Source organism: Salmo salar, chromosome 12, assembly GCF_965601325.2.
Source record: "Salmo salar chromosome 12, fSalSal1, whole genome shotgun sequence".
Classification (NCBI taxonomy): Eukaryota; Metazoa; Chordata; class Actinopteri; order Salmoniformes; family Salmonidae; genus Salmo; species Salmo salar.
The window spans coordinates 20,630,362-20,648,847 of record NC_138302.1 but is presented as its reverse complement, the minus strand read 5'-3'; the positions used below and the strand labels follow the sequence as shown (position 1 = coordinate 20,648,847).

The 18,486-nt window shown below is 41.1% G+C and overlaps 2 protein-coding genes across 2 annotated transcripts; both read left to right on the top strand.

Moving 5' to 3' along the window:
* Positions 1-472: 472 nt before the first annotated feature.
* Positions 473-11,805, top strand: LOC106564406 (uncharacterized). Its single transcript, XM_014130500.3, has 2 exons — positions 473-1,042; positions 9,678-11,805. The coding sequence occupies exons 1-2, from the start codon at positions 712-714 to the stop codon at positions 11,213-11,215; spliced, it is 1,869 nt and encodes a 622-aa protein (XP_013985975.3). The 5' UTR covers positions 473-711; the 3' UTR covers positions 11,216-11,805.
* Positions 11,806-11,952: 147 nt separating this feature from the next.
* Positions 11,953-16,349, top strand: LOC145859421 (uncharacterized). The gene is made up of 2 exons (XM_082958714.1): positions 11,953-12,556; positions 14,286-16,349. The coding sequence occupies exons 1-2, from the start codon at positions 12,202-12,204 to the stop codon at positions 14,423-14,425; spliced, it is 495 nt and encodes a 164-aa protein (XP_082814840.1). The 5' UTR covers positions 11,953-12,201; the 3' UTR covers positions 14,426-16,349.
* Positions 16,350-18,486: the final 2,137 nt, after the last annotated feature.

Genomic DNA, 18,486 nt, shown 5'->3' with positions numbered 1-18,486 from the left:
GCAGTATAGACCTAGTCTGTTCATTATATGCATCTACATGATGTATTGTTACACCATGTAGGAGCAGTATAGACCTAGTCTGTTCATTATATACATCTATATGATGTATTGTTACACCATGTAGGAGCAGTATAGACCTAGTCTGTTCCTTATATACATCTATATGAGGTATTGTTACACCTTGTAGGAGCAGTATAGACCTACAGTAGCTAGCTGCCAATTTAGATGTAGTATGACTTAATGAAACGGCCTTAAATATGCTGTGGTAAACATTTTTTATTCGCACTAAACAATCAACATATTCCTGTCTTTGTATGTGTCAATATAATGGTATTATTTAATTAAATTCATTTTAAATAATCTTTGTCTGAAAATAAAATATGATCCTCAAATGCGTTTCCCACTCCAGTCAGCAGACGGCGATGTGCGTCTTTCAGGCGATGCTGATAGCGTGACGTATAATCTAGTGGACGGTTGTTCAAAAACAGCTAGTCATCACCTCGGTAGCTTGCTAGCCAACATATTCAAGCTATTTATACGCTTTCGGTGTATATTAGCTGCTGTGGTTTAGACACACTTCTGTCGTATCTTCTTGTTAACCCATGTCATGTAATATTACGTTATTTTGTATTAGTCAGCTATAGTAGCTGGCTGGTTAAGTTAGCACTAGCTTAGTCGCTAATGATAGCTAGCTAGCTAACATATCCGAACATGAGCTCCCTAAACTACTCCCCTCCTGTTAAAGAAGAGGAGGTCGGCTGGACGGAGAAAGAAGCTCTGGGGCTGAACATTGTCGTGAAAGAGGAGAAGGAAGAGGAGGATGTCACAGTAAAACAAGAAGTAGCGGGTGAGGAGGCTGATACAGTGAAAGAAGAAGAGAAAGACGTTACAGTGAAAGAAGAGGAAGACGCGTTCAGAGTGAAAGAGGAGGAGGATGTTACTGAGAAAGAGGAGGATGTCGTTTTTGGAGTGAAGAAGGAAGGCGAGATTACTGTCACATTGAAAGATGAAGAGGAGGAGATAGGAGATCTGATTAACACCAGTAAGTGCCGCCTTAAATTTGTTTTTAACTTTGGATATTCGGAGTTGGCTCGTCAATACCTCTTCAACGGAGGGCCCTAGGATGATGACTGATATGTCTAGAATCAGACGACGTGGAGAGAAAGCTACCTCTTGTTTTCTCCATTCCGTTTCCAAAAAGTGACTTAACATAGACCCTTCTCAAATATATATCTGGGGGGCACGGCATGTTGTGATTTTCGTGTAGTGATGTTTTACTACACACCGTGCCCCCCAATAGTGCCATGCGAGAGTTGGGTTGGCTACACCAAAGATTATGGATATACTGACAAGATGACTCTCCGCCCAAACAAGGGGAGTCGTTGTCCAGAAAGCACCACTGCTGTTTCTCTAGCTCCTGCCTACCCTTTCTTTGGATTGGTGGATACTTCTTATTATTGTAATCTATTTTTATATATATTCTATGAGGGTTGTTGACGTCAACCGCCTGTATTCAATGGAGAGAAATGCAAAGCTACTACTCATGTCATGAATATGCATAGCCATCTGGAGACAACTCCTATAGTGTTTTTATTAGAACACATCGTTCTATACAGTCCACCTGGTAGAGGTTCATGTCTGACAGAGATGAACACACCGTTCTATACAGTCCACCTGATAGAGGTTCATATCTGACAGAGATGAAAATCTCTGTTAGAAACTTAGAAAGAGGGGGAGTCTAAAGCTGCAACAACTAGGATTGTGCCTTTTGGCTTCGGGACAACGAAATAAAGTTGATATGAAAACCAATAGAACAGGAGAGAAATGACATAGTGGTGGGTCCAATAGAACAGGAGCGAAATGACATAGTGGTGGGTCCAATAGAACAGGAGAGAAATGGCATAGTGGTGGGTCCAATAGAACAGGAGAGAAATGGCATAGTGGTGGGTCCAATAGAGCAGGAGAGAAATGACAGTGGTGGGTCTAATAGAACAGGAGAGAAATGACATAGTGGTGGGTCTAACAAAACAGGAGAGAAATGACATAGTGGTGGGTCTAATGGAACAGGAGAGAAATGACATAGTGGTGGGTCTAATAGAACAGGAGAGAAATGACATAGTGGTGGGTCTAATAGAACAGGAGAGAAATGACATAGTGGTGGGTCTAATAGAACAGGAGAGAAATGACATAGTGGTGGGTCTAACAGAACAGGAGAGAAATGACATAGTGGTGGGTCTAACAGAACAGGAGAGAAATTACATAGTGGTGGGTCTAATAGAATAGGAGAGAAATGACATAGTGGTGGGTCTAATAGAATAGGAGAGAAATGACATAGTGGTGGGTCTAATAGAACAGGAGAGAAATTACATAGTGGTGGGTCTAATAGAACAGGAGAGAAATGACATAGTGGTGGGTCCAATAGAACAGGAGAGAAATGACATAGTGGTGGGTCCAGTAGAACAGGAGAGAAATGACATAGTGGTGGGTCCAATAGAACAGGAGAGAAATGGCATAGTGGTGGGTCTAATAGAACAGGAGAGAAATTACATAGTGGTGGGTCTAACAAAACAGGAGAGAAATGACATAGTGGTGGGTCTAATAGAACAGGAGAGAAATGGCGTAGTGGTGGGTCTAATAGAACAGGAGAGAAATGACATAGTGGTGGGTCCAATAGAACAGGAGAGAAATGACATAGTGGTGGGTCTAATAGAACAGGAGAGAAATGACATAGTGTTGGGTCCAATAGAACAGGAGAGAAATGACATAGTGGTGGGTCTAATAGAACAGGAGAGAAATGACATAGTGGTGGGTCTAATAGAACAGGAGAGAAATGACATAGTGGTGGGTCTAATAGAACAGGAGAGAAATGGCGTAGTGGTGGGTCTAATAGAACAGGAGAGAAATGACGTAGTGGTGGGTCTAATAGAACAGAAGAGAAACGACATAGTGGTGGGTCTTATAGAACAGGAGAGAAATGACATAGTGGTGGGTCTAATAGAACAGGAGAGAAATGGCGTAGTGGTGGGTCTAATAGAACAGGAGAGAAATGACATAGTGGTGGGTCTAATAGAACAGGAGAGAAATGGCGTAGTGGTGGGTCTAATAGAACAGGAGAGAAATGACATAGTGGTGGGTCTAATAGAACAGGAGAGAATTGAAATAGTGGTGGGTCCAACTGGTTCTATTAGACCCACCACTGTCATTTCTCTCCTGTTCTGTTAGACCCACCACTATGTCGTGTCTTTGGCATCATTAAAACGGAAGACATGTTTATCAAATAACTCTCTGTAATTATTATTACGTGATTAAACTGATTAATCGTGTAACTGTAATTAACTACGAGGTCGGGGTACCAAGGAAAATATTCAGATTACAAAGTTATAATTTTCCTAATATAACTTTCAGATATCATAATATCTGATCTCTGAGTCTTCTGATTTAATGACGTATTCTTTACCTTGGTCTCATTCCAAATGTCGTAAATTGTTGGTTATCTGCACAAACCCAGTCTTCACTATGAGTCATCCATACCTCAATTGTCTTAAAATCATTTATTTACTAAACTAAATAATTCACAGAAATGCATAAACAAACAGATATGGTTACAAGGAAATGATAGGAGAATGTGCCCTAGTGGGCTAAACTGGCATCGTGGCTCGTTAGACAAAAGGGGGGGTGGGGGTCAGCTGAGAAGACACTACAGAGTTGATAAATATTAACAATTGAAATGCTAATCCTTTGCACATGAACGCTCACTCATTCGGGAACGATTGCAATCAATATATATATGGTCAGAACTAGCATACCCACCGAAAACTTCCGGTGAATTTACTAAATTACTCACGATAAACGTTCACAAAAAACATAACAATTATTTTAAGAATTATAGATAAAGAACTCCTTTATGCAATCGCGGTGTCCGATTTTAAAATAGCTTTTCGGTGAAAGCACATTTTACAATATTCTGAGTAGATAGCCCGGCCATCATGGCTAGCTATTTTGGCACTCACCAAACTCAGATTTACTATAAGAATAATTGGATTACCTTTGCTGTTCTTCGTCAGAATGCACTCCCAGGACTTCTACTTCAACACACAATGTTGTTTTGGTTCCAAATAATCCATAGTTATATCCAAATAGCTGTGTTTTGTTCTTGCGTTCAAGACACTATCTGAAGGGTGACGCGCCGGCGCGTATCGTGACAAAAAAATTCTAAATATTCCATTACCGTACTTCGAAGCATGTCAAACGCTGTTTAAAATCAATTTTATGCGATTTTTCTCGTAAAATAGCGATAATATTCCCGGGAGACCTTGTTTTCGTTCAAACACTGAAAATAGAAAATGGAGTCTTCACATGCACAGGCGCGCCAGTGTCATTGTTCTCAGAACGACCACTTTCCAAAACCCCTACTGTTTTTCGCCCAGGGACTGCAGAGATCTCATTCCACGTTCTGGTGCCTTCTGAGAGCCTATGGGAGCCTTAGAAAATGTCACGTTACAGCAGAGATCCTCTATTTTTGATAAAGAGGCTATAGAAGGACAAGAAATGGTCAGACAGGGCACTTCCCATATAGAATCTTCTCAGGTTTTGGCCTGCCATATGAGTTCTGTTATACTCACAGACACCATTCAAACAGTTTTAGAAACGTTAGGGTGTTTTCTATCCAAATCAAATAATTATATGCATATTATAGTTTCTGGGCAGGAGTAATAACCAGATTAAATCGGGTACGTTTTTTATCCGGCCGTGAAAATACTGCCCTCTATCCTAAACAGGTTAAATAAATTGTCCCAAATGATATAATTACTCCTGTCTATACAGAAATCAATAAAATACTTCACCAGAAAGCATGACGTTGCCACTGAGGAATCAGGAATCATTAGCGTCTTTAAAAAAATACCTGTGTTTGGTTTCAAATCACAAGCTTGGAGGCTTATGCCTATTTGGGCAGCGCGTGTGGCAATTGGCCTCGCTGATTATTGAGAAGAAGGGGAGGGTTGTGTGGTGAAGATATAGGTGAGTCTCTCTTCAGAATTTCCTTACAGTCATTTACCATTGTCATTCTCGGAGTGGAAACGTCTGTTCAAAACCTGCTACGCTTGTGAGAAACCAGTTTTGGTTTATTTCAGAACCATCATTTACAACATTTGTCCATTTTTTCATTGTCTTTTTGTTTGGAGTACTCCATGTGAGCAATGAGCATGTCTGGTTTCTCTGTCCTGATCATGTTGAGGGAGCACCCAACTGAGCATAGAACTACTTGGCCTGATGCGCGGAAATGTAGGAAAGTGTTTTTTTTTAACATCCATTGTGACGTTCCCCGGCAAGAATGCCAAAAATATCTCTCAAACAGAAGAGTACACTCAACCAGATACATATGAACTACTATATCATGTCTGCATTGTAAATAGTCTATCACTAGTTAACTGAAATACTTACCACTCTTGGCTTTGGGCAAAGGACCAACACAGTCCACCAGAACCCTGCTGAAAGGTTTGTCAAAAGCAGGAATAGGCTGCAAAGGTGCAACCGGTACAGCTTGGTTCGGTTTACCTGTCCGCTGGCAAACGCCACGGGATTTACAGTGAGCTACAACATCCTGTTTCAGACGTCTTGTTGACCCCAAGATGGCCTGCCATACTACCATCGTGAGCCACAACATCCTGTTTCAGACATCTTGTTGACCCCAAAATGGCCTGCCATACTACCATCGTGAGCCACAACATCCTGTTTCAGACGTCTTGTTGACCCCAAGGTGACCTGCCATACTACCATCGTGAGCCAACCTCAGTATCTCTTGTCGAAGCGCAACTGGAACAACAATTTGATATAAACTGGGCCAATCGTCTTGTCCAGAAGTGGCGCGAGAACGCCATTTCCTCATTAGAATGCCGTTTCCTCGTTAGAGCTCCATTTCCTCGTTGGAGCGCCATTTCTGTCAAAATTACCAACACAAACTTCATTAAACTCCTCCCCTGGATGTATCTCAGCAAAAAGAGGGGAGAGGGAAACATCTTTACTCTCTCCAGCAATCTGCTGCTTCCTAGAAACATCTTTACTCTGTTCAGCAATCAGCTGCTTCCTAGAAACATCCATATGTCATCTGTAGGGATCCTCTCTTCATTCAGAGGTTCTATGAACTCTCACCTTTGGGGTTTTCAAAGGAGAGGTCAACTCAGGAGGTTTACCGAAATCAGGATCACCCATAAACGTCTCAGACAGATGGACCATGGTGGGATCGCTGACATCCTCAACACTAGACTTGCTCCCGGTGACTTTCTTAGACAGAGCACGTGTAATGGCACATGCTGGGAACACTGTAGGGTACTTTTCTGATAACCCATCAGGTTCCTCAATTCTGAGTTCCTTACAAACAACAGGATTTGGCACAACCTTCCCTCCAGCCAAATAATTTCCCAATATTTCACCGGTAGGCTAGGCCTCACTCCAACGACAACGGAATGAGACAAAAGGTCAGATTCCAGTTCCACATTATATAAAGGAACTTCCATGCAACCATCTCCACGCCTTGTAATAACACACTGTAACCAGTTGCTGAAGTGTCAAAGATAAAACACCCTCCAACATGAAGGGCTTCCCCAGTATAGTACTGTAGAAACACATGGAACAACACTAACTATAGTAACACATTGGATAACATTCACAACATGGAACAACAGTAACCATAGTAACACATTGGATAACATTCACAACATGGAACAAGAGTAACCATAGTAACACATTGGATAACATTCACAACATGGAACAACAGTAACCACAGTAACACAATGGATAACATTCACAACATGGAACAGTAACCATAGTAACACATTGGATAACATTCACAACATGGAACAACAGTAACCATAGTAACATTGTTTCCCCCAAAAAATCTAAAGGAAGTTTGTTCTGAAGTGTCTGACCTGTATCTAAGAGATAAAATGTATCTGAGATATATACAAAATAAAATGTGTCTTTAACCCCTTATTTATGTCACTGTCTTTCCACATTTTGTTACGTTACAGCCTTATTCTACTATGGATTAAATAAATAACAATCCTCATCAATTACGTTTTGAGAATTACACAAATATTAATTTCCACAAAGTTTGCTGCTTCAGTGTCTTTAGATATTTTTGTCAGATGTTACTATGGAATACTGAAGTATAATTACAAGCCTTTCATAAGTGTCAAAGGCTTTTATTGACAATTACATGAAGTTGATGCAAAGAGTCAATATTTCCAGTGTTGACCCTTCTTTTTCAAGACCTTTGCAATCCGCCCTGGCATGCTATCAATTAACTTCTGTGCCCCATCCTGACTGATGGCAGCCCATTCTTGCATAATCAATGCTTGGAGTTTGTCAGAATTTGTGGGTTTTTGTTTGTCCACCCGCCTCTTGAGGATTGACCACAAGTTCTCAATGGGATTAAGGTCTGGGGAGTTTCCTGGCAAGGGAACCAAAATATCGATGTTTTGTTCCCCGAGCCACTTGGTTATCACTTTTGCCTTATGGAGCATCATGCTGGATAAGGCATTGTTCGTCACCAAACTGTTCCTGGATGGTTGGGAGAAGTTGCTCTCGGAGGATGTGTTGGTACCATTCTTTATTCATGGCTGTGTTCTTAGGCAAAATTGTGAGTGAGCCCACTCCCTTGGCTGAGAAGCAACCCCACACATGAATGGTCTCAGAATGCTTTACTGTTGGCATGACACAGGACTGATGGTAGTGCTCACCTTGTCTTCTCCGGACAAGCTTTTTTCCGGATGCCCCAAACAGTCGGAATTGGGATTCATCAGAGAAAAGGACTTTACCCCAGTCCTCAGCAGTCCAATCCCTGTACCTTTTGCAGAATATCAGTCTGTCCCTGATGTTTTTCCTGAAGAGAAGTGGCTTCTTTGCTGCCCTTCTTGACACCAGGCCATCCTCCAAAAGTCTTCGCGTCACTGTGTGTGCAGATGCACTCACACCTGCCTGCTGCCATTCCTGAGCAAGCTCTGTATTGGTGGTGCCCCGATCCCGCAGCTGAATCAACTTTAGGAGACGGTCCTGGCACTTGCTGGACTTTCTTGGACACCCTGAAGCCTTCACAACAATTGAACCGCTCTCCTTGAAGTTCTTGATGATCCGATAAATGGTTGATTTAGGTGCAATCTTACCGGCAGCAATATCCTTGCCTGTGAAGCCCTTTTTGTGCAAAGCAATGATTACAGCACGTGTTTCTTTGCAGGTAACCATGGATGACAGAGGAAGAACAATGATTCCAAGCACCACCCTCCTTTTGAAACTTCATCTGTTATTCAAACTCAATCAGCATGACAGAGTGATCTCCAGCCTTGTCCTCGTCAACACTCACACCTGTGTTAACGAGAGAATCACTGACATGATGTCAGCTGGTCCTTTTGTGGCAGGGCTGAAATGCAGTGGAAATGTTTTTGGGGGATTCAGTTCATTTGCATGGCAAAGAGGGACTTTGCAATTCATCTGATCACTCTTCATAACATTTTGGAGTATATGCAAATTGCCATCATACAAACTGAGGCAGCAGACTTTGAAAATTAATATTTGTGTCATTATCAAAACTTTTGTCCACGACTGTACACACAATACCTCATAATGAAAAAGCTAAAATAGGTTTGTAGAAAACATGTCACATTTATTAAAAAGAAAAAACAGATACCTTAATTTACATAAGTATTCAGACCGTTTGCTATGAGACTTGAAATTGAGTTCAGGTGCATACTGTTTCCATTGATCATCATTGAGATGTTTCTACAACTTGATTGGAGTCCACCTGTGGTAAATTCAATTGATCGGACATGATTTGGAAAGGCACACACCTGTCTGGCTACCACTGCATTCTGAAGCGATACGCCATCCCATCTGGTTTGCGCTTAGTCCCACTATCATTTGTTTTTCAACAGGACAATGACCCCACACACCTCCAGGCTGTAAGGGCTATTCGACCAAAAAGGAGAGTGATGGAGTGCTGCATCAGATGACCTGGCCTCCACAATCACCCGACCTCAACCCAATTGAAATGGTTTGGGATGAGTTGGACCGCAAAGTGAAGGAAAAGCAGGCAACAAGTGCTCAGCGTATGTGGGTACTCCTTCAAGACTGTTGGAAAAGCATTCCAGGTGAAGCTGGTTGAGACACTGCCAAGAGTGTGCAAAGCTGTCATCAAGGCAAAGGGTGGCTACTTTGAAGAATCTAAAATATATTTTGATTTGTTTACCACTTTTTTGGTTACTACATGATTCCATATGTGTTATTTCATAGTTGTCATGTCTTCACTATTATTCTACAATGTAGAAAATAGTAAAAATAAAGAAAAACCCATGAATGACTAGGTGTGTCCAAACTTTTGACTGATAGTGTATATCTCATGAATGTTTTTGCATTGTTACAAAAAGTCACTTTTTTACCACTTCTTCCATAGGCAAACATGTAAGGAAAGCTTTTTTTTTTAAATCAAAAGGGATGCTGTCAAAAATGTATTGAATTCAAATGGATTTACCCAGCCTACAAAGCACTACAGCCACTCTGTGATGACCAGTTCTGCTCATTTATTGAGGGATCTAGTCTAGATTAAACCTCATAGGAAGACAGTTTTATCATGTGGAGGTTTCATTTAGGTCTCTGTATAACTAGATATTGTTTGTCTTTGACAGGAGAAAGAGCAGACTCTCGCTATGACAGCAGGAAGAGTCCTTCAGGGGAACCAGACCCAGAGACATCCAAACCAGTGAGACAACACCACTGCTCCCACTGTGAAAAGAGTTTTCGCTGGTTAGGGAACCTAAAACGCCATGAGAGGACACACACAGGAGAAAAGCCATACCACTGCTTCCAATGTGAAAAGAGATTTTCCGGATCAGGGGACTTAAAAGCTCATGAGAGGACACACACAGGAGAAAAGCCTTTCCAATGTTCCCAATGTGGAAAGAGTTTTATTCAGTTAGGAAGCCTGAAGGAGCATGAGTGGACGCACACAGGAGAAAAGCCTTATCACTGTTCCCAGTGTGGAAAGAGTTTTACTGTGTTAAATAACCTGAAAAGGCATGAGAGAATACACACAGGAGTAAAGCCATTCCAGTGTTCCCATTGTGGAAAGAGTTTTATTCAGAGAGGGCACCTACAAGAGCATGAGAGAATACACACAGGAGAAAAGCCTTACCACTGCTCCCAGTGTAAAAATAGTTTTTCACGAGTAGGGGACCTAAAAGCTCATGAGAGTACACACACAGGATTAAAGCCTTACCACTGCTTCTTATGTGAAAAGAGATTTTCCCGATCAGGGGACCTAAAAGCTCATGAGAGGACCCACACAGGAGAAAAGCCTTTCCAATGTTCCCAGTGTGGAAAGAGTTTTACCCTGTTAGCTAATCTGAAAAGGCATGAGAGAATACACACAGGAGAAAGTCCTTATCACTGTTCCCACTGTGGAATGAGTTTTATTCAGTTAGCGAGCCTGAAGGCACATGAGTGGACACACACAGAAGAAAAGCCTTTCCAGTGTTCCCAGTGTAGAAAGATTTTTACCCTGTTAGCTAATCTGAAAAGGCATGAGAGAATACACAGAGGAGAAAAGCCTTACCACTGCTTCCAGTGTGAAAAGAGATTTTCCCGATCAGGGGACCTAAAAGCTCATGAGTGGACACACACAGGAGAAGAACCTTTCCATTGTTCCCAGTGTAGAAAGCGTTTTACTGTGTTAGCTAACCTGAAAAGGCATGAGAGAATACACACAGGAGAAAAGCCTCATCACTGTTCCCATTGTGGAATGAGTTTTATTCAGTCAAGGAGCCTGAAGGAGCATGAGTGGACACACACAGGAGAAAAGCCTTTCCAATGTTCCCAGTGTGGAAAGAGTTTTATCGTGTTAAGTAACCTAAAAAGGCATGAGAGAATACACACAGGAGTAAAGCCATTCCAATGTTCCCATTGTGGAAACAGTTTTACTCAGAGAGGGCACCTAAAAGAGCATGAGAGAATACACACAGGAGAAAAGCCTTACCACTGCTCCCAGTGTAAAAATAGATTTTCCAGAGTAGGGGACCTAAAAGCTCATGAGAGGACACACACAGGAGAAAAGCCTTTCCAATGTTCCCAGTGTAGAAAGAGTTTTACCGTGTTAGCTACCCTGAAAAGGCATGAGAGAAAACACACTGAAGAAAAGCCGAGCACCGAAGACGTGGATGGCAATTAAGGCAGACCCCGCACCTCTATGATTCAGAGGGGTTGAGTTAAATGCAGAAGACACATTTCATTTGAATGCATTCAGTTGTACAACTGACAAGGTATCCTCCTTTCCCATTCCCTATTATAGAGCTCTGCTCAGCCTATAAACATGAAAGCAAGGTTATATTTAATGTTCTACATTATTATTATTATTAGGGCAGCCACCAAGTTATGAAAATTATGGTATGTTCTGAAAACTGACTTCAGGTTTTTGAGGAATCTAGCCTCGCAGGAAGAAAGTTTTATTTTATGGAGGTTTAATTCAGTTCTCTTTTTCGTATTTAACTAAATACTCTGTCTTTGGTAGGAGAGGGATCAGACTTATCACTGTTCCCACTGTGGAGTTTTATTCAGTTGGGAAGCCTGAATGAGAATGAGTGGGGGGACACAGGAGAAAAGCCTTACCACTGCTCCCAGTGTAAAAACTGAACAACACTTGTTGCTCTTTGTACATGTTAATAATAATATTCTTATTTAATGGAGAGGAAAAAAACGTTCCCTAAACTGCTTTATAATATTATAATTCAATGAAGAATAAAAAAAGTTTTCCCTCCTCAACTGCGTTTACTCACTCCAGACAGCAGATGGCGATATGTGTCTTTCAGGCGATGTTTCTAGTGTGACGTATAATCTAGTGGACGGAACGCTTCTGCAACAACTGCAGTGTGTGTGTTGTCGGTGTGTGTGTGTGTGTGTGTGTGTAACAACTGCAGCCACCTCAGCAGCTCGCTAGCAGCCACCTCAGCAGCTCGCTAGCAGCTCGCTAGCCATCAAAGTGGGAACATTCAAGTTCTTTATACGATTTCGTGGTTTAATTGCCACTATGATTTAAATATACTTATGTGGAAACAACTAGCTACCCCATTTAATTTAATATTTACGTTGTAAGTCAGCTAGCTGGCTGGTTAAGTTAGCAGTCTAGTCGCTAATGCTAACTAGCTATTATCCCCGACCATGAGCTCACTAAGCTACTCTCCTGCTAAAGAAGAGCTCTGCTGGACGGAGAAAGAAGCTCTCGTGAAAGAGGAGGAAGAGGAGGCTGTAACAATACAAAAACAAGTAGAGGGTGAGGCCGTTACCGTGAAAGAAGAAGAGAAAGACGTTACAGAGAAAGACTCCTTCAGAGTGAAAGAGGAGGAGGATGTTACTGTGAAAGAAAAGGAGGGAGATGCAGTTTTTGGAGTGGAGGATGAAGTGAAAGAAGATGAAGACGTTTTTGGAATGAAGGATGAAGAGGGTGAGATTACTGTCACATTAGAGGAGGACGAAGAAGAGAAGCCTGGAGAACTGATTAACACCAGTAAATACAGTGAGTACTATCTTATAAAACAGGGACACAAACTCTGCAGTTGTTGAGCTAGTGTGTGATTTTTAAAGGACATTCTACACTTGAATATGTTTTTGTACATTCGGAATTCTTCATGAAGTCCTCCAGTGATTTAAAAAAAAAAAAAATTCCTGTTGAAAAGCGATGTATAAATACAGTAATGTATAAACATACTAAAGGGAAACAAATATTATTTTGAAAATAGTGTTTAATAAACAACTGCAACTGTCAAGTAGTAGAGCATTCAATTAGTTAGTTTGATAGGAAGTGGTGATGTCATCGACACTTCAAGTAGTAGAGCATTCAAGGAGTTGGCTTGATGGGAAGTCGTGATGTCATCTAATAGGCGACAGATCTTCATGTGAATATTCATTATTATTTTTAAAATCCTTCATGTTCTGTCAAGTTGGTTGTTGATCATTGCTAGAAAGCCATTTTCTAGTCTTGCCATAGACTTTCAAGAAGATTTAAGTCCAAACTGTAACTAGGCCACTCAGGAACATTCAATGTCGTCTTGGTAAGCTCCTCCAGTGTAGATTTGGCCTTGTGGTTTAGGTTATTGTCCTGTTAGGACAGTTTTTTTGTATTCAGATCTCTGAAATGCACTCTAACTATGTAACATTTAGTGTCTCCTTATATTACACTGTGAAAACAGTTTTCATGGGCACAGAAATCCTAAAGCATTTCAGAGTTTGCTAAATCCAATGGTTCTAACCGAGAGTCACCTTAACTTTATTGACAACACCCAAATGGATACTGTCATTTACACGGTTCTTCAATAATTACACATAATACTTAATACTGTAGATGTTTAGTTACAGTCACATGTTCAACTATCATGAGCTGATCCAGGAAATCCTTTTCTGAATGACAGTCACATGACAAACACCACGACATGCAACAACAACCAAAGTGCTTCTTCATTCGTTACTCTGGTAAAGACAGTTATGCCATGCTCCACGTTGGCTCCAACATCCCTAACAAATTGATGTTTATAGTGTGTTATTGTCTGATTGATTTACAGTAGGGTCTCGTTAGTCTGTTTGGACAGAGATACTTACCTCATAATGTGTAGAGAACTGTTCCTTGATGGATAGGCTATTGTTCAACACACAGAGCTATTTTCCTTTATTCAGGACATTTAGAATGACAACACATTACAGAGTAGCCTAGTGAGATTATTGACAAAATTATCTGATGATTAGGTTGTGAAATGTCATGACAAAGACATTGTAGTTTCCTTGTTTCACCTGAAATATTACATGATTTATAGTCCTAGGTCTAGGTTATTGTTAGGTGACGTTATGGGTCCTATAGTAGGTCTATGGTATTGGTATAACTAGTGGTTTCCTCATTAGCATGGAGGAGTTTCTGCAACCAAATTGCATGCGCATCGCCCTCATGCGCCACTTTTAGTAAACACAGAAAGGGGCCTATATTGGAGACCAAAAGTTGTCTGGCACACTGCTTAGGGGTTCAACAACTTTAATAACTTATTTCTTCCCTGCAATCATCGATGTTACTACTAATGTGAAAACAAGACAAAATATGACTGTTGCTCACTTGACTGTCTTAAGTCAAATAATTTTAACATTCATTACAGATGTCAATTGTTGTACAACATCATGGCTACGCTATTGGCATCACCTTTCACAGTGGATTTCTGCTGTTGTGGGCCTTTAACCATCTGTCTGGCATGTTGTTCACGCAGGAGAGAGACGTGACTATCGTGGATCCCCTGGGGAGCCTCAACAACATCATGATGCTGACGAGGCAGAGAAGAGTCCCTCCAGATCAGAACACCTCAAGAAACACCAGCAGAGACCCACAGGGAAGAAATCTCACCGCTGATCTGACTGTGGGAAAGGATGCAAATCTTCATCAGAACTTAAAATACACCAGCGAGTACACACAGGAGAGAAATCTCACCACTGTTTTGATTGTGGGAAGAGCTACTTAAGATCAAATTCACTAAAAGTACACATGAGAATTCACACAGGAGAGAAACCTTTTAGCTGTGATCAATGTGGAAAGTTTTAGACATCAAGCCATTGGATTGTACACCAGAGAACACACACAGGAGAGAAATCTTATAGCTGTACTCAATGTGGGAGGAGTTTTACTCAGTCAAGCAACCTGTTGTCATACCAGAGAAAACACACAGGAGAGAAATCTTATAGCTGTAATCAATGTGGGGAGAGTTTTCTTACATCTCACCATCTGACTATACACCAGAGAACACACACAGGAGAGAAATCCCATAGCTGTGATCAATGTGACAAGAGATACTCTGATAAAATCAGAGTATCTCAAACATCAGAAAATACATACATGAAGGAGTTGTTTCATGATATCAATGAAATAATGTCACAATGTTGAATGTTTTAACATTGTAGAAGGAGTATTTTAATGATGTCACAATGTAGAATTTTTTAACATTGTAGTAGGAGTATTTTAATGTCACAATGTAGAACCCTAATTGTTTGCTTCCTGTTCTATTATTTCAGCATGATATGGATATTAGCCTCATCAGTGGAAATTGTTTTGTACTTTGCTCCGTTCATCTTTCCCTCAATCTTGAATAGTCTGCCAGTCCCTGCCACTGAAAAACATCTCCACTGCATGATGCTGCCAACACTATGCTTTACCGTAGGGATGGTGCCTGGTATCCTCCAGACGTGACGCTTGGCATTCAGGCCAAGAGTTCAATCTTGGTTTCATCAGACCAGAGAATCTTGTTTCTCATGGTCTAAGAAGCCTTTATGCGAACTCCAAGTGGGCTGTCATGTGCCTTTTATTGTGGAGTGGCTTTCGTCTGGCCACTCTATCATAAAGGCCTGATTGATGGAGTGCTGTTTAGATGGTTGTCCTTCTGGAAGGTTCTCCCATCTCCACAGAGGAACTCTTGAGCTCTGTCATAGTGACCATCAGGTTTTTGGTCACCTCCCTGACCAAGGCCCTTCTCTCCTGATTGTTCTGTTTGAACGGGAGGCCAGCTCTAGGATGAGTCTTGGTGGTTCCAAACGTCTTCCATTTTAGAATGATGGTGACCACTGTCTTCTTGGGGGATCTTCAATACTGCAAAAAAATGTGTCACCCTTCCTCAGATCTGTGCCTTGACACAATCCTGTCTCGAAGTTCTACGGACAATTCCTTCGACCGCATGGCTTGGTTTTTGCTCTGACATGAATTTATGGCAGGTAGACTCCAATCAAGTTGTAGAAACATCTCAAGGATGATTAATGGAAACAGGATGCACCTGAGCTCAATTTTGAGTCTCATAGCAAAGGGTCTAAATACTTATGTAAATAAGGTATTTCTGTTTTTCACTTTGTCATTATGGGGTATTGTGATGTCATTATGGGGTATTGTGTGTAGATTGATGAGGAAAACAATATTATTTAATACATTTTAGAATAAGGCTGTAACGTAACAAAATGTGAGAAAAGTCAAGGGGTCTAAATACTTTCTAAATGCTCTAAATATGCTATTGGTTTACTGTTAGAATAAGTTGTATGACTACACCAATACTGTTAAAGCAACGATGCATAGACCTAGAAATTGCATGGCCAACCTTGCTTCTAGAGATCTAGCTACTGGGTGTGCAGGTTTCTGTTCCAGCCCTGCACTAACACCTGACATTGTGCTGATTATTTGGATTAGACACTATTCAACTATTCAGTCATGTCTTGTTGTGGAGTCAGATGGATGTCTAAAACCACGGCCCATTTCCACAGGTGTTCTTTATGATAGGAAATAAAGTGGGGATTCACACAATGAACTATAGTGTCTTTTTGGGTCATTGAGCATTCCCTGTTTGTCTGTTTTATTTGGTTGTTACTCTAATTTAGTCTGATGGTATTGCACAATCACTGTCTAGCTGACAGTCTGTGAACTGAGTCAACTGTGGGTATTTAATTCTGCTACATTTAAAAATTATTGTATTCATTTAAGCTTTATTTAACTAGGCAAGACAGTTAAGAACAAATTCTTATTTACAATGACGGCCTACTGGGGAACAGTGGGTTAACTGCCTTGTTCAGGGGCAGAACGACAGATTTTTACCTTGTTAGCTCGGGATTCGATCCACCAACCTTTTGGTTTCTGGCCCAATGCTCTAACCACTAGGCTACCTGCTGGCCCATAGGCGTGTCCAATGCAGACATTTGCTAATCCTCCACATTGTTTACATTTTGCTGAGATGTTTTCTCCATTTGAAATGATACTGTTAGAAATAGGTAAAGCACTCACACATCTGAGAACTTGTGTGTGTTAATCATTAGTTAATAACTTGAAAGAAAACAAAAGGCTGATTGATACTGAGCAGTGTGTGGGTTTTCTTTTTCATCAGACAATTAATGAGGCTCACCATGTTGAAGAAGACCAGATTAGACTCATAATGAGGCTGACCATGTTGAAAGAGACCAGATTAGACTCATAATGAGGCTGACCATGTTGAAGGAGACCAGATTAGACTCAATGAGGCTAACAATGTCGATTAGACTCATAATGAGGCTAACCATGTTGAAGGATTAGACTCATAATGAGGCTAACCATGTTGAAGGATTAGACTCATAATGAGGCTAACCATGTTGAAGGAGACCAGATTAGACTCAATGAGGCTCACCATGTTGAAGGAGACCAGATTAGACTCATAATGAGGCTAACCATGTTGAAGGAGACCAGATTAGACTCAATGAGGCTCACCATGTTGAAGGACACCAGATTAGACTCAATGAGGCTAACAATGTCGATTAGACTCATAATGAGGCTAACCATGTTGAAGGATTAGACTCATAATGAGGCTAACCATGTTGAAGGATTAGACTCATAATGAGGCTCACCATGTTGAAGGATTAGACTCATAATGAGGCTAACCATGTTGAAGGAGACCAGATTAGACTCAATGAGGCTCACCATGTTGAAGGAGACCAAATTAGACTCATAATGAGGCTAACCATGTCGAAGGAGACCAGATTAGACTCAATGAGGCTAACCATGTTGAAGGAGACCAGATTAGACTCATAATGAGGCTAACAATGTCGATTAGACTCACAATGAGGCTAACCATGTCGAAGGAGACCAGATTAGACTCATAATGAGGCTAACAATTTCGAAGGAGAACCAGATTAGACTCATGATGAGGCTACCATATTGAAGAAGACCAGATTAGACTCATAATGAGGCTAACAATGTCGATTAGACTCATAATGAGGCTAACCATGTTGAAGGAGACCAGATTAGACTCAATGAGGCTAACCATGTTGAAGGAGACCAGATTAGACTCAATGAGGCTAACCATGTTGAAGGAGACCAGATTAGACTCAATGAGGCTAACCATGTTGAAGGAGACCAGATTAGACTCATAATGAGGCTAACCATGTCGAAGGAGACCAGATTAGACTCAATGAGGCTAACCATGTTGAAGGAGACCAGATTAGACTCATAATGAGGCTAACAATGTCGAAGGAGACCAGATTAGACTCAATGAGGCTAACCATGTTGAAGGAGACCAGATTAGACTCATAATGAGGCTAACCATGTCGAAGGAGACCAGATTAGACTCATAATGAGGCTAACAATTTCGAAGGAGAACCAGATTAGACTCATGATGAGGCTACCATATTGAAGAAGACCAGATTAGACTCATAATGAGGCTAACCATGTTGAAGGAGACCAGATTAGACTAGATTAGACTCAATGAGGCTAACCATGTCGAAGGAGACCAGATTAGACTCATAATGAGGCTAACCATGTCGAAGGAGACCAGATTAGACTCAATGAGGCTAACCATGTTGAAGGAGACCAGATTAGACTCATAATGAGGCTAACAATGTCGATTAGACTCATAATGAGGCTAACCATGTCGAAGGAGACCAGATTAGACTCATAATGAGGCTAACAATTTCGAA